Here is a 20,600-nt window from a genome sequence, read left to right on the forward strand (position 1 = left end):
ATGGAAAATCTGACAAAAAAGTGAAAGTGAAATTTTGAAATTGTATCTCTATTTTCCATTAAATCTTGTGCAACACCTAAAGGGTTAACAAAGTTTGTAAAATCAGTTTTGAATACCTTGAGGGGTGTAGTTTCTTAGATGATGTCACTTTTTTGGAGTTTCTACTCTAGGGGTGCATCAGGGGAGCTTCAAATGGGACATGGTGTCAAAAAAACCAGTCCAGCAAAATCTGGCTTCCAAAAACCATACGGCGCACCTTTCACTCTACGCCCTACTGTGTGCCCGTACAGTAGTTTACGGCCACATATGGGGTGTTTCTGTAAACGGCAGAGTCAGGGCATTAAAGATACAGTCTTGTTTGGCTGTTAACCCTTGCTTTGTTAGTGGAAAAAATTGGTTAAAATGGAAAATTAGGCAAAAAAATGAAATTCTCAAATTTCATCCCATTTGCCAATAACTCTTGTGCAACACCTAAAGGGTTAACGAAGTTTGTAAAATCAGTTTTGAATACCTTGAGGGGTGTAGTTTATAGAATGGGGTCATTTCTGAAAAATTTCAAGAATTGCTTCTAAACTTCTAAGCCTTGTAACATACCCCAAAAAAAAATATCATTCCCAAAATAATTTTAACATGAAGTAGACATATGGGGAATGTAAAGTCATCACAATTTTGGGGGTATTACTATGTATTACAGAAGTAGAGAAACTGAAACTTTGAAATTTGCAAATTTTTCAAAATTTTTGGTCAATTAGGTATTTTTTTATGTAAAAAAATATATTTTTTTTTACTTCATTTTACCAGTGTCATGAAGTACAATATGTGACGAAAAAACTATCTCAGAACGGCCTGGATAAGTCAAAGTGTTTTAAAGTTATCAGCACTTAAAGTGACACTGGTCAGATTTGCAAAAAATGGCCAAGTCCTTAAGGTGAAATAGGGCTGAGTCCTTAAGGGGTCACCTATTTTGACCATATAAAACTGTTAACATAGCAATGTGTAATAAAGTACCTTCATTCCTGCATGTGTCTTCTTTCTTTTATTCAACTTTTCATTCTTATTAAAAAGCGATTTTTCTGATATGCAAATGAAGTCTCAAGGTGCCCAGAGGGGCGTTATTACTCTGCTCTAGTGCCCAGTAACACCCCCCTGCAGTGCCCAGCCCGCCTTTCTTCTAAGCCCAGCATGCCTCCTAAGAAAAAAAATGTCCTCCCACATACTTGCCGAACGGCGCCACCCCCTCCCCACTATGTCATTTAATTTATTCACTGCACCTTTGTGGCTTCCTCCTCTCTTGTCCTCCGAAATCCCGCGCAGGCGCAGTATTGCTGGGTGCCTGCGCCTGTGGGATACTACTGCTCCAGAGGGCAACAGCCTCAATAGTGTCACTGGGCATGCGCCGAGCCCAGTGATGTAATCAGAGTGCTGTTGCCCTCTGGAGCAGTAGTATCCTACAGGCGCAGGCACTCAGCGATACTGCACCTGCGCAGGATTTCGGAGGACAAGAGAGGAGGAAGCCACGAAGGTGCAGTGAATAAATTAAATGACGTAGTGGGGAGGGGGCTGCGCCATTCGGCAAGTATGTGGGAGGACATTTATTTCTTAGAAGGCGTGCTGCGCTTAGAAGAAAGGCGGGCTGGGCACTGCAGGGGGGCGTTACTGGGCACTAGAGCAGAGTAATAACGCCCCTCTGGGCACCTTGGAACCTCATTTGCATATCAGAAAAATTGCTTTTTAGTAAGAATGAAAAGTTGAATAAAAGAAAGAAGACACATGCAGGAATGAAGGTACTTTATTACACATTGCTATGTTAACAGTTTTATATGGTTAAAATAGGTGACAGATTCCCTTTAAACTAGAATTTAACACTTGCAGATCTGGAAAATAGTGTTTTTTGACACAAAAAGTGTGTTTTTAAAAACCCAGAAAATTATGGCTGTATTTCTAGCTTAAATTGCACCCTGACTAATCCAGATGTTGTATATTGCCAAAGAAGTGTTTTCTTGGTAACAGAATATGAAAGCTGTATATATTAAACTAGAATTTAACACTTGCAGATCTGGAAAATTGTGTTTTTTGGCACAAAAAGTGTGTTTTTAAAAACCCAGAAAATTATGGCTGTATTTCTAGCTTAAATTGCACACTGACTAAGCCTGCAAATGCACCAGGTGTTGTACATTTTCAATGTCCCAAAAGCTCAGATGCAGTGCTAGTGCACTGAGCTTGTATAAAATGGCCGCCGCCGCTGCCGCACACCTAACTGACTTATTAAAATTCTTTTTTTTTTCGGTCACTGGGCTCAGGGCAGGATAAAAAAATTGTGCCCGCACCTACAAAACACAATGCATGCAGATCGCTGAGTTAGATTCCGATTTTGAGCAAAGATTCAGTCCTATTCTCTCCCTCACAGCAGCAGCATCCTCTCCCTACACTGATCAGAGCAGAGTGACGGGCAGCGCTACGTTACTCCAGCTTATATAGAGGCTGGGTTACATGCTGCACTGGCCAATCACACCCATGCCATTAGTAGGCATGGCTGTGATGGCTTCTAAGGTCAGACAGTTAAACACTTGTTGATTGGCTGCCTTTCAAAAAGCGCCAAGAAAGCGCCGAACACTGAATCTGAGCTTTTACTGAAATGTTCGGGTTCGTGTCCGGGGTCCAAAAATCCTAAAGTTCGGTATGAACCCGAAATTTATAGTTTGGGTTCACTCAACCCTATTTCTAATGTAAAATGAAAGAGGTGTTAAAAAGCAAGGAACTTTTGGAAGATAAACATAAACTTTACATAGTATCCCCTTGTATTGTGTAGTCTGTGATCTATTAGACTTATGTTTTATTGTTTTTGTACATCTTTTATTATTTTAATAGGGAAATTATAATAAATTAAGACAAAAATAAATATACAGTCTCATTCCTAAAAGGATATTCCAGTGCACACAATGATATTCTAATAGACACCCCTTCCCCATATATATAGATTTTAGTCATTTGGCTTCATTTACAATTAGTTTTCCTGTCTTCTGACAGTCTTTACCTGAGACAATGTCAAGACGCCATCTGATCAAGTGACCAAAGGAGTTTGACACAGTTTCTTGGACTCTCCCCCTTGGTCCTTCCACCCACTGCCTCATTAGAATCCACCCCCCACACCACCCACCCCACCACATTTTCTGTGGCTGCACTACGCTGGAATATCCACACCGGCAGCAGTTCTTTCATCTGTGGACAGATCTACAGGTACTGGTGGTGCATGGGGGTCACCAAACTTCCTCTTTCATCAGCAGTTGAAAGTGTGCAGTGAGGACAAAACATAGTGAGAGGGTCAGGGGACGTCGAATGGGAGGTCAGTTTTGGGGATGCATGTTCTGCTGAAGGCACAGGATATTCCTTCCTTTCAAGAACAATAGAACTACAAGACATTTCATGTCTCAGGAAAAGCCTCCAAGAAGGTGGAGAAAACTGTAACATTTTAAATAAAGGCAAGTTACTAAAATGTACATTTGGGGACAGGATTTCTATTGGAGTTAAATTTTTGCACTGGAAGACCCCTTTAAAACCACTGATAATACATAGTATAACAACATAAAAACTGTAATCAATTGTACACAGTACAGTAGGTAAATGGACAGATTCTAATTGACCACATGCTATTTCTTGATTTCTGCATATTCAACTTCCATGGTTTCTGGAGCAATTTTAGGCTTCAGATTCGAAAAATTAATAGTCGCATATTGCACATCTCCAAAGTTCATATATAAAGAGGTGTCGCTGTTGTCCAGCACTGAATTGATTGAGTTGTTCCCATTCTCTATCATCTGGTTACCCTACAATAAACACAAGGCGCAATTAAAATTTGTAGAGCATTTTTTTTATTGTCTCTTCTATGGTCACAGCAAAGTCCTAAAGTGGCTGTTTAGGACAGCGAGTCCCTGTAAGATTGTGCATGTACATATGAGTGTTCTAGAGGGGAAGGTCTCCCGCTAACACCCTGCCTCTAGTAGCCAGAGAGAATGATTAAATTGTGCCCCCACCCAATCAAAACCAATACCCACTTATGTCCAAACCAGAATAACTCTTCTTACGCTACATCAAGATTTCATTAAATACTAGAACCAATTTTGTCACAGGAAATTAACAGTAAGAATCTAAAAAAAGTAAGAATAAAAAAAAATAATAAGAAAAACATCCAGGACATTTAGGCAAAACTTTTAAAATTCATGCAGTAGATCTGGTTAGACTAACCACAACCTCTATATCTCTGATGATTAGACATGCTGTTTTTGCATTTTACAAGTGGTCTAGATTCTGGTGCCTTAAAGGCCAATTCCAAGTCAAGCCAACTCATATTGATGGCAGATTCACAATTACCTTAGACCTCAATAAGGAGAGCCACAGACATATGTGGCTGGCTTTTCTTATCTTCTCCAATTTCGACCATGATTGGTTGTAAAATTGCAAACCAGGTGTTGCAGAACCCCGATTCTCCTGATAAGTGCATATGATGAAGGTGGTAGCTTGAATATAAGACATTTAAGGTATACCTTGTGTTCTCTTAATGTCTTTGGTCAGTAACACAACAAATATGAATGGTAATTGTTGGTTTTGGAGCCCCAGGTACCAATATTTATGCAGATGCAGAAGCTTTAGGTATTTTTGCCCCTTACATTGCGTGCAAACAAATACTCCAACAATCTAGGTTTACAAATATGATACATAAGGAGAACTGAAGCATGAAGTTGTCCAGCCCCTTGAAATTGTTGACCGAAAATTCACTGTAATGATCCTCTACCATCCTGTGCCACCCCTTGCCATGTCCCCACTATTCTCTGTATCCTGGGCTCCCATGATAACATTTCAATATGGACAGTGACCTAAGTGGTGTCCAATGTAGGCTGCAGATGTCACATGTCCAGACCATGTCGAAACATCATCCGTGATTGAGGGTACCCAATTCCTCGCAGTGAGCAAAGAAGTGGCCAACAGTCCTCATCAATAAGTATATAGAAGTTGTAAAAACTTCTGGAGGAAACATTCTGGGCTGCATGTAACAATATTTAATGTCAAAAGCATTGTTATCTTGAGAACTTCTTGGTTCAACATTCTATGGTATTAACACCCATCAGGATCACTTACATAAAGGTGCACATCTGAGTTGCTGTAAATCACACTGCAGTCATCAGCATTGATCTCCTTCTTGTCTTCTGGTTTCTTTGAAAAGTTCCTAAAGAGATTAGAAGGTCATTAACCTGATAAACTCAAAATGATCATTTTTTTCAAGAAGCATCAAGATTCATTTAAATCTTCCACAACTCATGCACAAATATGAAAGACTGTAGTAGCTATAAGATGACAGCAGCTCCATCCAATCCTCTTGCCAGAAGCAGAAGCTCCAGTTCTTTGGAATAGAGTGATTGGGTTTCCGCTTCTCCTATATATCATCAACACCTTCTCAAATGGTGGGTCCCCCCTGGCAGAAGAAGAAGGTTTACCTGTACATTGTTACATTGGACATATACTTTAATAAAGACTAGTGTTGATCAAGCATGCTCAGCACATCACAGAGTTCAGCCGAACACCACGTGTGCTCAAGCGCAATGCTCGAGTCAGTGCATTTAAATGTAATTTAGCGTCTATTTCTGAAAAGTTTCTCCTGGGATTTGAGCTCCCAACCGCTTATACATTAGAGGCAAGGACCTTATCCACTTAGCTACAAAGCTGAATGCTAAACTGTGTCAGAAAAACTTCATAGTAGTTTCTGATGTAGTGAGTATTCCTATTCAGAAGAAGACTTATTTTATATTTTTGTGCAGGTTAACACGTAGCTCTATAGTGTAGTGGTTAATGTCCTTGCCGCTAATGTGCAAGGTTGGGAGTTTGAATCGTGGCAGAGACATTTCAGACATTTATATATATATATATATATATATATATATATATATATATAAGTTTTTAGCCATTATATATTTAGAATATATAATATATGCATATATTATGGCTAAAAACATTAGAAGTAGTTTCGTTTCCCACATATTATGTATTCATATATCAGAATAGATAGCTAGGATCATACTTCTGATATACTGTATATGTTCCTGAAATGTTTCTGCCAGGATTCAACCGCTCAACCTTGTACATTAGAGGCAATGATGTTAACCACTACACTATAGAGCTACATGTTATCCTACACAGAAATATAAATAAAATAAGTCTGCTGCTGAATTGGAATACTCTCTACATCAGAAACTACTATGAAGTGTTTCCTGACCCAGTTTAGCATTCAGCTTTATAGCTGAGTGGCTAAGGTCCTTGCCTCTAATGTACAAGGGGATGGGAGTTCAAATCCTGGCTGAAACTATTCAGAAATTATATTTAAATACACTGGGGTGTCCACAAGCACTGACTCCATATATGGATATAGCTATATATGGAGTCAGAGCAGGGACTCCTAAGCCGAACTAGGGCTCGTTTTGAATTTAGCTATGGGGAGTTTAGTCAATTGCAATCAAATGTTTTTAACAGGGAACTGCTACTTTTCCCCACAGACTCCCCCTGGTATTGCAGTTCTGCTCAGTTTATTTAAATGGGGATAAGCTGGAACACCACACACTGGCCATGGACAGTTTCTGTTTCTAACTCTGGTCCACTTTATTACAATTAAAAAAAAAAATTCTTTGTACAAAATACTGTTACGATGATAGATAAACTTACTTTCTGAAATGATGCATGACTAGGAAACCTCCAATGAGCAGCAACACAATGACAACTACACAACTGACGGCAGCGATCATCACAGTGTTGGCACTTGATTGAGCTGGGCAAAAGAGAAAAAAATAATAGATATTATTTTCTAAAACAGTTCACCCTTGCCTAGAGGTTGTGTTTGGTAATGCAGCCCCATTGATGTAAGTGCAATTCAGGTCTAGTGCCAGACAAAGCCAATTGACATGAGTTGCACTCTTTCAGAAAATAAAGCAGCTTATGGTCAGTTCCTACTTTTTTTTTTCAAGAGACAATGCAGCCCATCATACCACGGTTAGGTCAATGTTGGACAAAAGCATTAGGCTACAATGAGACAATGTTCCAATTAGAGATGAATGAAGTATTAAACAATTCTATTCGGCTGCTTTGCTGAATTTCACAAAAAAATATTTGCTTTGTGATGAATTACTTGGTCATGAAGCTTATATCTTTGTAAGTAGTGGGCGCAATTACAGGGAACGGCGATTGCGCGGCCCCCCCCCCCCCTATTATTGTACCCCTCAGATACAGTTTCAAATCTGATCACAGAATCTGATAGCAATATTACCATGTAAAATAAAAAAAATTAAAACATTCTTACCTCATCCATTTGATCGTGAAGAGACGGCTGGCGCCATCTTGATTGAAGATCTAGAGCGAAATCTCGCTTGGCTCGTGATGACGTCATCAGATTGCCCAGCGTGGTGACCATGCATTGGATTTCATTTGAGATCTTCAATCAAGATGGCTCCTCATGCTCAATCGGATGAGGTATGATTTTTTTTTTGTTTACTGTCATTTAGGGGAAAATCAATTCGCTACCACGAAGCACAAAGAAATTCAGCTTTGTGGTGAACCAAATTCCCCTAAAATGGAGTTTGACTTGCTCAACACTATTTCCAATGTGAGAACCCTTATCTCTAAATCATATACATATAAAGCAGAAAATAAAAAAAAGCATTACATTGTTGGAAATTTTTTTTTTCAAAATGTTTGAGAATTTATGAAAATAATTTTAATACTTACTGTAATCTAACAATAGGAGTTTAAGTTGTCCATGTCTATTAGAGACAATGCACTGGATAGCTTGGATATTCGCCCGGCTTGACGTAAGTGTCAGCGCGCTATTGGTCACTGCATTTACTGTCGCGGTAGAAATATTAAGTTCCTTATTGTTGTGGTTGGAAGGATATAAGTTTCCATCAATATCCCATTCAATATTTGCGGTTGGAAATGACTGGATTATACAGGCACACTTAATGAATCCTCCATGACTCAAGCAGCTGGAAATTTTCCCAGTAACTGTTCTGGGTTTATCTGCAATGAAAATATATAAATGTTTGATTTACGGCAGGGGTGTAGCTATAGGGGGTGCAGAGGTAGCAGACGCTACCGGGCCCAGGAGCCTGAAGGGGCCCAAAGACACTTGTGCCGCATAAGAAGACACACAAAGCACTGAGGGAAGGGGGGCCCCAAGCTGAACTCTTGCACTGGGGCCCATGAGCCTTTAGTTACACCCCTGATCTACGGATTCAGTATATGACATTTTCTGACCCGCCCAGTCTGTAGAATAAAGGATCTCAGTTTCTTCGGTCAATGGAGTCCGAAAAGTTGTTACCTCAGCTTTTATAATGTTATGGCCAATGCGTGCAAAACGTCACAAGAATGGACGACCCCAAGGCCCCTTTTTTCTAATAAATTATTGGAAAATATTTTCCTCAGTAATATTTGTGTTTTTTCCTTTGAATTATGACTCGCAAACCCTGAATTCACAGTATGATAATATATCAGCTTCCAGAACTTGTGGGAATTCCAGTTTCAATAGTTTGTCCAAGCTACAAATATTGATAACCTGTCCTCAGGATAGGTCAGTAGTAGCAGATCTGTTGAGTTTCAACACCCGGCACCCCCACTGATCAGCTGTTTCTGGTAGTCATGGTGCCAGAAACTCTCCATTATATTTAGAGTTGAGCGAATCCGAATCTCATAGAAAATTCAATTCGCCGTAAAGCTAAATGTCCTTGTGCTTCGTAGAAGACTATAGATTTTCCCTGAATGTCCATAAAATAAAAAAATTAAAACAAATCATACTTACCTCATTCATTTGAGCGCAAACAGCCGGCCACCACCATCTTGATTGATGATCTTACACAAAATCTCGTGCACGGTGACATATGATGTTACCACACCGGCCCACGCCATCACGGGCCACAAAAGATTTTGAGCTAGATTTTTAATCAAGATGGCGGCAGCCGACTCTTCGTGATCAAATGGATGAGGTAAGTATGGTTTTATTTTATTTATTTTATTTTACACTATATTATTACTATTATATGCCGCGATCAGCTATGAACACAACATCTGAGGGGTACAATGACAGGGGCGGCACAATCGCTGCTCCCGTTACTGCACCCACTACTTACAAAATAAACTGATTAGTCACAAAGCAAATTTTTTTGCAAAATTCAACAAAGAAGCTGAATCAAATATTCAAATTCTTTATTTGACGCTCATCTCTAATTATATTATATTTTATACTTTCTGGTGCCGTCTTACTGCACCTCAGCACCTATTTACCTTATTAGGAACTGAACTGCAGTACCCCAACACGGCCACTACACAGTGTATGGATCTGTCTGCCTCCAGTGCAGTGTTCCCAGGAGTCAGATCTTGATGATCAATCCTTAGGATAGGTCATTGTGGCGAAACCAACCTCACCACAGTGTTTTGGAGGGGGCTGTTTGCCAGTCTCCTGCCCTGGGATTATGGTCCCTTAAGTTATTGGGTCTTAAGGCACTTGGGACGGAGCCCTCTGTCCCTGGATTGCATCATTTGCCTTACTTGCTTGGATGGAGCACATGGTGAGAACAATAGATAGCGGCCATTTTAGCTCACAGACACTGTTCTGACTTTCCAACACGGTGCTATCTTGCCTGTATTTGGCAGGGGACACATTTATTAGTGACTATTTTCTGTATAACTTGTATATTTTCAGTGTAACTGGCATAAAACTGTATCTTCCAAACTACTGAACGGATGTGGGTGAATTTTGGACATGTGGTTCACCCAGATCCCCCGGTTCCGAGGATATATTGGTTATGGGGTTATTGCATGTTTTGGGGTTCCTGTGATATGTTTTATAAAACTGTATTTCTCTGCCTTTGATAATTATATTCGCCAGTGTGTTCAATAATCATCACCGGCAGAGGGGAGGATTTTGTGTGGGTGTGTTTCTATTGTCCCATTGTGTGTTTAAATGGTGATGTCTGTCCTGTTGTCTCCACATGTGTATTGGCGACTTCCCTTTGTCCTGAGAGATAATTGGATTGCCCTCGGTTGTCTCTGGGGCAGAGAGGAGGAAACCATGATGCATTGTGGGGATGTGTTGTATCTGTCCTGTATTTGCAGCAACTGTAATAAAAACCAGACTGAGTGTGCCAGCACGTCAGACCACTGCTTGACCCTGAACATGGAGCCTTGTCTCGTCATTGGGGGGATTCCTTGTATGCTGTTGGAGACTGATTGCCAGGAGTGTAAGCTGACTGTATGCTTTTCCTGTTCGTCTGCTGGCAGCTATTCGCGAGGTTCCAGTTTGGAGTGCTATTTTGTATCCAGTTCGGGAGTTTGGTGTTCTGCAGTAGCTGTGCCTGTCTCTCAGAAAGGGGCATATCGCCTAAATGGATTTTAACCCCTTGTATGCCGTTACAGTCATCAATATCTGTGGCCCAGACGGACACTTTAACTGCAGTCTAGAGATGAGCAAATCGATTCTAACAAACCAAACTTTGTCAAGATTTTTATTTTTTTATTCAAAGTTTTGGAAATTCTGAATTTTAAAAATTCAGCGTACATTTGAGCAAATTCCATGCACATTCCGGTAGAACTGATTCATACACAAATTGAATCGCCTGGCTAATTTGTATGAATTGGACACAAAATAAACTTAAATCCCTTCCGTCTCAGCACCATATATGGGGCGTCAAATATGGAGCCTGTTCAGGGGCGCCAAAGACGCCTGGTCTCTGCTATTTCAAACACCAGAGGCTAGATGTCAATCGCAAACGGAAGCATGCACTTCTGGGTCAGGAAAGGCTGAGGGCGAACGAAGAGACCCAGCATATTAGAGCTGTAATTCCTATAGAGGCCTGCAAGTGGCAAAGTTCTATAAGATAACAGCAAATGAACCATGTAAGCCAAAATCAACCTCAAGATTGCATATTCTCACCTCCTAGGAGGGGAAGAGGGGAGAGAAAAAAGTTCATAAAAAGTAAAAAAAATATATATAACAAAATAAATAAAAATTTAAATCATCCCTCTTTCCTCAGAAATGAAACAAAAATAAACAAGAAAAAAAAAAAAAGTTCATGGGCATCGTCATTTCCCAAGAAGCCTGAACTATTAAAATATACCAATATTTATTCCATATGGCGAATGGTGTAACATTAAAAAAATCTAAATGGACGATTTGCTACTTTTTCATCGCTTCAGGTACCCAAAAAATTGAATAAAATGTGATCATAATGTCACACACGCTCCAAAATGATATCAGTAAAAACTACAGATCATTCCGGAAAAAATTAATAACACAGCTCCGTAGACATAACTATAAAAAAGTTATGGGTGGGTCAGAAACAATATAATTATGGTATTGCTGTAGTCATACTGACCCAGAGAATGAAGGTCATAGGGAACTTCATAGAGTCAAAACCTGTATTTTTTTTTCAATTCCACCCCATTTGGATATTTTCCTGCTTTCCACTACATTTTATGCAATATTTAGTGGTGTCATTAGAAGTACACCTTGTACTGCAAAAAAAAAAAAAGCTAAGGGAACAGAAAAGTAAAAAAGTTATGACTCTGAGAAGGCAGGGAGGAATGTGCTCAAAATAAAAACGCAAACAAGAAAACTCCTCAAAACTCTAGGTGTTAAGAAATTTGCTCATCTGTATTGCATCAAAATTTACATTTTTAGGATTCTGAAGAAGACCGGGGAGACCATACAAAGGAAGAATGATAGAATGTACAGTTGTGGCCAAACGTTTTGAGAATGACACAAATATTAGTTGTCACAAAGTTTGCTGCTAAACTGCTTTTAGATCTTTGTTTCAGTTGTTTCTGTGATGTAGTGAAATATAATTACTCGCACTTCATACGTTTCAAAGGCTTTTATCGACAATTACATGACATTTATGCAGAGTCAGTATTTGCAGTGTTGGCCCTTCTTTTTCAGGACCTCTGCAATTCGACTGGGCATGCTCTCAATCAAATTGGTGGCCAATTCCTGACTGATAGCAACCCATTCTTTCATAATCACTTCTTGGAGTTTGTCAGAATTAGTGGGTTTTTGTTTGTCCACCTGCCTTTTGAGGATTGACCACAAGTTCTCAATGGGATTAAGATCTGGGGAGTTTCCAGGCCATGTACCCAAAATTGTCAACGTTTTGGTCCCAGAGCCACTTAGTTATCACTTTTGCCTTATGGCACGGTGCTCCATCGTGCTGGAAAATGCATTGTTCTTCACCAAACTGTTGTTGGATTGTTGGAAGAAGTTGCTGTTGGAGGGTGTTTTGGTACCATTCTTTATTCATGGCTGTGTTTTTGGGCAAAATTGTGAGTGAGCCAACTCCCTTGGATGAGAAGCAACCTCACACATGAATGGTCTCAGGATGCATTACTGTTGGCATGACACAGGACTGATGGTAGCGCTCACCTTTTCTTCTCCGGACAAGCCTTTTTCCTGATGACCCAAACAATCGTAAAGAGGCTTCATCAGAGAATATGATTTTGCCCCAGTCCTCAGCAGTCCATTCACCATATTTTCTGCAGAAGATCAATCTGTCCCTGATGTTTTTTTTGGAGAGAAGTGGCTTCTTTGCTGCCCTTCTTGACACCAGGCCATCTTCCAAAAGTCTTCGCCTCACTGTGCGTGCAGATGCGCTCACACCTGCCTGCTGCCATTCCTGAGCAAGCTCTGCACTGGTGGCACTCCTATCCCGCAGCTGAATCCTCTTTGGGAGATGATCCTGGCGCTTGCTGGACTTTCTTGGACGCCCTGAAGCCTTCCTAACAAGAATTGAATAATTTGCAATATGGAGTGGCTCTACTACTCCGTAGGATAGAGAGGTGCTCAATATCTAGGTGTAAACTCCAAACACCAGAAAGTAAAAAATTAATTAATATTGGAGATATGGCACTCAATATCTGGAAGGTTTGCTCAAACAAGTCACTTTATTGATGCAATAACTTTTTTAAATGATTAAAATATCATACAAAATACGTAATTTGTACAGAAATTAAATAACATAAAGGTAAAACGTCACAATTGACAGTATAAAAAATCACTTATAGTGTGTATGTACACACATCAGACAGCGAATGGGTACTTGTCTATATTCTAATTGAATGGATCAAGAGAATTAAATTCCCAACACTAAAGCACTGAATATGTTGTTGCTCAATAGTTTTCAAATGAGAAATGAATCGAATGTCACAATTAATTCGGTATAAAATAATCGTCGATTGTCATTATTGTGGTGCAGTCGCAGGATTTTCGGATTTAATTGTGGAAATTATTCCGAATATTTAGGAAAGTCACAATATGCGTATATCACAGTTCATGGAACTTATCGGATTAAAGTTCAGAAGTTATTAGCTCTAGGTGGCGTCCCACCTTTTTACAAGCTATTTTAATCCCTTACCTCCACTTCTCAATATGGCTTGTTCAATCGCCGTTTCCTCAGCGTCCCAAATATTCGATTTCTCCTTACTTGCAAATCAGAGTGTATCACTCTGAGGAGTTTTCAAACTTGATATAGGACGAGTTGGTCACTTAGGAGGTTATTGATGAGGGAGGTGTAACTGTAGATCTCCTTGCGTACGCCAAAAATGGTGGTAATGTGGGGTCCAGATTCCTCCCAGACGCGTTTCGAAGTCCCAAGGGGTGCTGACTTCTTCCTCAGTGGTGTATCAATAAAGTGACTTGTTTGAGCAAACCTTCCAGATATTGAGTGCCATATCTCCAATATTAACTAACAAGAATTGAACCTCTTTCCTTGAAGTTCTTGATGATCCTATAAATTGTTGATTGAGGTGCAATCTTAGTAGCCATAATATCCTTGCCTGTGAAGCCATTTTTATGCAACGCAATGATGACTGCAAGCGTTTCTTTGCAGGTCAGCATGGTGTCACGGACGGTGTACAGGAAACAAGGCAAAGCAACATGCATAAATGACTCGCTGGATCCAAATGCTAAGGAACCAAAGGGAGACCCCTGCAGAAGACCTGGCACTTTCCCTGGCTGCTCAGCCTATGCAAAGATCAGAATGGTGGAAGTTTGCATATCCACGTACCTTGACTATATAACCCCTGAGCACCCTACAATAGTGAGGGGACACGACCACCGGCTCCCTACACAAGATACGGAGGGAGTCAGGGTCACCTGGGATCCAGCAATCAGAAAATAACAGATAAATGTTCAACACTTAACTTTGTAGCAGACAGGAGAACAAGGTCAGCATGCACACACACTCCAGGAAGAAGTATAAGCCGCCCAGAAAAGCATTCTGGGGAGGAATTTTAAGGGAAGCAATTAGTCCAACACATGACAGCTGAGAGAGGCTAACGAGATGAGGAACTGAATACCACAACAAAGAAACTCAAGGAGGAGGTTCTTAAAGGCCTCTGTCAGAGCTTCTCAGCTGTCTGGTTGTGACAGTACCCCTCCCTCTACGAGTGGACTCCGGACACTCAGAACCCACCTTCTCAGGATGGGACCTATGGAAAGCCCTGATGAGACGAGAGGCCTTAATGTCCGTCACTGGGACCCACATCCTCTCCTCAGGACCATACCCCTCCCAATGAACAAGGTACTGAAGAGAACCGGGGACAAGACGAGAATCCACAATCCTAGAGACCTGAAATTCAAGATTCCCATCAACCATAATCGGAGGAGGAGGCAAAGGCGAGGGTACAATGGGTTGAACATAAGGTTTCAATAAGGACTTATGAAAAACATTATGGATCTTCCAAGTCTGAGGAAGATCAAGACGGTATGCAACAGGATTGATGACAGACAGGATTTTGTAAGGCCCAATAAACCTAGGACCCAACTTCCAGGAGGAAACCTTCAATTTGATATTCTTGGTAGACAACCACACCAGATCACCAACATTCAGGACCGGACCAAGCACACGTCTCTTATCTGCCACAAGCTTATATCTCTCACTCATGCTCTTTAGATTATCCTGAATCTTTTGCCAAATAGATGACAAAGACGAGGAGAATCTGTCCTCATCAGGTAAACCAGAAGACCCCTCTCCCGAGAAAGTCCCAAACTGCGGATGAAACCCATATGCACCAAAAAATGGTGACTTATCAGAGGACTCCTGACAACGGTTATTTAAAGCAAACTCAGCAAGGGACAAAAAAGAACACCAATCCTCTTGATTCTCCGCCACAAAACAGCGCAGATATGTCTCCAGATTCTGATTGACGCGCTCTGTCTGGCCATTCGACTGCGGGTGGAAAGCAGAAGAGAATGACAACCGAACCCCCAAGCGAGAACAGAAAGCCTTCCAGAATCTGGAAACAAACTGCGTGCCCCTATCAGAGACTATGTCTGAAGGAATACCGTGCAATTTGACAATGCGATCAATAAATGCCTGCGCCAGCGTCTTAGCATTGGGCAAACCAGGAAAAGGGATGAAATGCACCATTTTGCTAAAACGGTCCACCACCACCAGAATCACAGTCTTCCCCGAGGAACGAGGCAGGTCCGTTATGAAGTCCATGGACAGATGTGTCCAAGGACGGGAAGGAATGGGTAAGGGAAGGAGAGGACCTGATGGCCGTGAATGAGGCACTTTAGCACGAGCGCAAGTCTCGCAGGCTGCCACAAAACCCTCAACCGACTAACGAAGCGCAGGCCACCAGAATCTCCGAGCGATGAGATCCAGTGTGGCTCTTACCCCCGGGTGCCCAGCAAGGACCGTATCGTGGTGTTCTTTAAAAATCTTGTGTCTTAAAGCGAGAGGCACAAACAACCTCCCAGGAGGACAAAGATCAGGAGCCTCTGACTGGGCTGCCTGCACCTCTGCCTCCAATTCAGGAAAAAGAGCAGAGACCACCACACCTTCAGCCAAAATGGGACCCGGGTCTTCAAAATTCCCGCCTCCCGGAAAACAACGTGACAGGGCATCTGCCTTCACATTCTTAACTCCAGGGCGGAACGTGACAACAAAATTAAATCTAGAAAAGAACAAAGACCATCTGGCCTGTCTCGGGTTCAGACGCTTGGCTGACTCCAAGTAGGCCAGATTTTTATGGTCAGTAAATACGGTAATAGGGTGTCTGGCTCCCTCTAGCCAATGACACATAAAACCAGAAGCGGAGAGAAGAAACCCCAGAAATTGAATTTCTGGAACCGCAAACACACATTTTTCCAGTTTCGCATATAATTTATTCTCCCGCAGGATGAGCAAGACCTGACGTAAATGTTCCTTATGAGTTTTGAAATTGGGAGAAAAAAATCAAAATGTCATCCAAATACACCAATACAAATTTTCCCATCAAATGATAAAAAATGCTGTTCACGAAATGCTGAAAAGCAGCTGGGGCATTCATCAAACCAAAAGGCATAACCAAATTTTCAAAATGGCCCTCAGAGGTATTGAAGGCCGTCTTCCATTCGTCCCCTTCTCTGACCCTGACCAGGTTGTATGCCCCTCTTAGATCTAATTTGGAAAAGACTTTAGCCCCAACAACCTGGTTAAACAGGTCCGGGATCAGAGGAAGCGGATAAGGGTCACGAATTGTGATATTGTTCAGCTCCCTGAAATCCAGACAAGGTCTTAAAGAACCATCTTTTTTCTTAACAAAGAAAAAACCAGCGGCAACAGGTGATTTCGAGGGTCGTATGTGTCCTTTTCTCAGACTCTCAGAGATATAAGCACGCATAGCGATCCTCTCAGGTTGGGAAAGATTGTATAAACGAGATTTAGGCAGCTTGGCATCTGGGATGAGATTAATAGGGCAATCGTACTCCCTGTGCGGGAGCAAATCCTGAACTCCACTCTCAGAGAAGACATCCGAAAATTCAGAGAGAAAAGATGGTACAGTCTTAGTAGCAACCTCAGAAACAGATGTCATGAGGCAATTCTCTCTGCAAAAGTCACTCCAACCATTTATTTGCCTCGCTTGCCAATCAATGGTGGGGTTATGTTTAGTGAGCCAGGGTAGCCCCAACACTAGAGGGGTAGGCAAACCGCTAAGGACGAAACATGACACATCCTCAACATGAGCATCACTCACAATTAAACGGATATTGTGAACTATGCCCTTTAATGATTTCTGAGAAAGTGGAGCGGAATCATTCGCAAAAACCGGAATATCCTTTCCCAAAGTGCACACCTGGAAACCATGAGCTATTGCGAATTGACTATCAATGAGATTGACCGCTGCTCCACTATCCACAAAAATCTCACAAAAAATGCTCTTGCTCTCTAGCGCCACCCTAGCAGGCAGGACAAAACGGGAACTACAAGCAAACGGAAAACCTTCGATTTCCGCCTCAACCCTGCCAATAGTAACAGACGGAACATTTTTAAAAGATTTTTTCCTCTTTGTTTCTTTATTATTCCCAGAGAACTGCCTGAATCTCCTAGAGGGACAAATATTTGCAAAATGATTAATACCTCCACAACAAAAACAAACCCTCCCATGCGGGCTGAATCTTCTATTGTCAGAAGCAATCAACCCCAGCTGCATGGGCTCCTGCTCAGAAGGGGCTGACAGCGACTGAGACCCCTGCGCACAGAATGGGACCGCTGCACAGTCCTGGGACCGAGTATGACAGGAAGGAGAGATCTCTCCTCTCTCTCTAAGACGCCTGTCAATACAAACAGCCTGAGACATAGCAGAGTCCAAAGAAATAGGCCTCTCATGAAAGGCAAATGCATCTTTCAATCCCTCTGAAAGACCATGGCAAAATTGACTTCGGAGTGCAGCATCATTCCAACCAGTATCAGCTGCCCATCTCCGAAATTCTGAGCAGTATATCTCTGCGGATTGTTTACCCTGGCATAAGAGACGTAGTCTAGACTCCGCCAGAGCAATACGATCCGGATCATCATATATCTGACCCAGGGCTAAAAAGAATTCATCCACTGAACGGAGGGGCCGTGCCCCCTCCGGCAGCGAAAAGGCCCAGGACTGAGCGTTACCCCTGAGCAGCGATATAATGATCCCCACCCTCCGTTCCTCATCACCAGAGGAATGGGGAAGAAGGCGAAAATTGAGTTTGCAAGCCTCTCTAAAACGCACAAAATTCTCACTACCCCCGGAGAACGTATCCGGGAGCGAGATCTTAGGCTCAGAACAAACTCCATGAACGCCAGCTGAACCGGTCACTTGAAGCTGAGAAAAGGTCCTGCGGAGATCAGCTACCTCCAAAGAAAGACCCTGAAGGCGTTCAGCCAAAAGTGAAACCGGATCCATGCTTGAGACGGTTATGGCGGCTTATAATGTCACGGACGGTGTACAGGAAACAAGGCAAAGCAACATGCATAAATGACTCGCTGGATCCAAATGCTAAGGAACCAAAGGGAGACCCCTGCAGAAGACCTGGCACTTTCCCTGGCTGCTCAGCCTATGCAAAGATCCGAATGGTGGAAGTTTGCATATCCACGTACCTTGACTATATAAGCCCTGAGCACCCTACAATAGTGAGGGGACACGACCACCGGCTCCCTACACAAGATACGGAGGGAGTCAGGGTCACCTGGGATCCAGCAATCAGAAAATAACAGATAAATGTTCAACACTTAACTTTGTAGCAGACAGGAGAACAAGGTCAGCATGCACACACACTCCAGGAAGAAGTATAAGCCGTCCAGAAAAGCATTCTGGGGAGGAATTTAAAGGGAAGCAATTAGTCCAACACATGACAGCTGAGAGAGGCTAACGAGATGAGGAACTGAATACCACAACAAAGAAACTCAAGGAGGAGGTTCTTAAAGGCCTCTGTCAGAGCTTCTCAGCTGTCTGGTTGTGACACATGGTTAACAATGGAAAAACAATGATTTCAAGCATCACCCTCCTTTTAACAGGTCAAGTCTGCCATTTTAACCCAATCAGCCTGACATAATGATCTCCAGCCTTGTGCTCGTCAACATTCTCACCTGAGTTAACAAGACGATTACTGAAATGATCTCAGCAGGTCCTTTAATGACAGCAATGAAATGCAGTTTAAAGGTTTTTTAGGGATTAAGTTAACTTTCATGGCAAAGAAGGACTATGCAATTCATCTGATCACTCTTCATAACATTCTGGAGTATATGCAAATTGCTATTATAAAAACTTAAGCAGCAACTTTTCAAATTTCAAATATTTATGTAATTCTCAAAACTTTTGGCCACAACTGTAGTATCCTTTCTCACCCTTTCTCTTGGCTTAACATATCCAGAGATGTGTAGAGATAATCAGCTCTTTCATAACACATGATTCAGTGATATTGCGTCACAAGATGTCTTTTATATGTGTCTATATGCGGCCACCTAGTGGTTGTGATGTGAACTGCAGCCTGTCAAGGCTGTTAAATCTGTTTAATGAGAAATCCTTAAGAAGTCCTTAACCAAATTCAAGCTAAAGTAAGTGAGGACACAGCTGTATGGCATGGTGGTGGCACGAACCCAGCAGTCGCCATCTAAACACAGTCAAGACCACAATGCTACCCCACCATAGTTATCATGTTATTCAACCTGCACGGTGAAAACCAATTCTGTGTTTTGTCCATCTCACCTCCCCAGTAACCGAATAAAAAGTAATCAGAAAGCTGTATGCACAGTTAAATGGGACCAATGAATGCAACTGACTGTCCCGCAAAAAACATTCCCTTACACAGCGCTGTCGAGAGAATATGGTGACGTAAGTGCGATGGATTTTTAAAGTATTTGTATTGTGCAAAATAGATATAATAAAACATAAAAAACTATATACATTTTGATTGAAGATAACGTAATGTATAGAGCACAGTGAATGCCATAAACTGCAGGAAAAAAATAATAAAAAAAGATATGAAATTGCAGATTGTTTCCTATGCCCCCCAAAATGTAAACAAAAATTTAACAACATTTTTATGACTGTAAAATGTAATTAGAAAATGGCAACATCAATGGAAAGTTAAAAAAAAGTTATGGCTCTCGGAAGGCAGTGAAAGAAGACTAAACTGCCTGCGGTGTCAAGTGGTTAGTAATGAACCCTGACATTCCACCATGAGGTACAATTTTGTGATTTTTTGGGGGGGTTTATCTTGATTATCTTTACTTACAGGTCACTTTGATGTTGACCAAGGACAATGACTTCCCATAATTATTAGTGGCTTCACAAGTAAACTGTCCTTCATCGCTGAGAGATACGTTGGAAAGCGTGAGAAGGCCACTGACTCTGGTTTGGTTAGTGCTTGGACCAGAAGTTGCCCAGGACAGTGAAGCCTCCGGGAGACTTTCCGCTGTGCAGAGTAAAGAGATTGTGGATTTCTCCAAGACATATATCATCTGCTGCTTGACTACGGTACAATCTGTTGTTAAACAAAGAAAAATTAAGGAGTAAGTAATATTGAATGGTAACAACTGGTAAAATTTTTGATATTTCTCATTGTACTTGATGGTAGTCATTAGTCTAGATATGAAGCTGGAAACAGTAGGTCCATAGAAAATACAGTTACAATGCTTGGCTGAAGGACTTCCAGATAGAAATGGTGAAATATTTAGGACACTTAATTGAATTTAATGAATTATCGGTTTTATTGAACAACATAAAAATTTTATTAAAAAAATAGGGTCCGAGATCTGCCAGACCCTACAGAA

The 20,600-nt window shown here is 41.4% G+C and overlaps 1 protein-coding gene across 2 annotated transcripts in view; it reads right to left on the minus strand.

Moving 5' to 3' along the window:
• Nucleotides 1-2,816: 2,816 nt before the first annotated feature.
• LOC122926712 (sialic acid-binding Ig-like lectin 10) overlaps nt 2,817-20,600 on the minus strand; it is a 36,772-nt gene continuing 18,988 nt past the window's right edge. Inside the window, exons 6-10 of one of the 2 annotated variants that reach the window (XM_044278182.1) lie at nt 20,063-20,311; nt 7,765-8,055; nt 6,709-6,811; nt 5,134-5,221; nt 2,817-3,824 (exon numbers count right to left, since the gene is read on the minus strand). In XM_044278182.1, the coding sequence (XP_044134117.1) occupies nt 3,648-3,824; nt 5,134-5,221; nt 6,709-6,811; nt 7,765-8,055; nt 20,063-20,311 (908 nt within the window). In that variant the 3' untranslated portion in view covers nt 2,817-3,647. Of the gene's footprint in view, nt 3,825-5,133; nt 5,468-6,708; nt 6,812-7,764; nt 8,056-20,062; nt 20,312-20,600 lie in introns of both variants that reach the window. The other variant, XR_006387701.1, reaches the window with a different exon arrangement.

The sequence above is a fragment of the Bufo gargarizans genome, chromosome 2 (assembly GCF_014858855.1).
Source record: "Bufo gargarizans isolate SCDJY-AF-19 chromosome 2, ASM1485885v1, whole genome shotgun sequence".
NCBI lineage: Eukaryota > Metazoa > Chordata > Amphibia > Anura > Bufonidae > Bufo > Bufo gargarizans.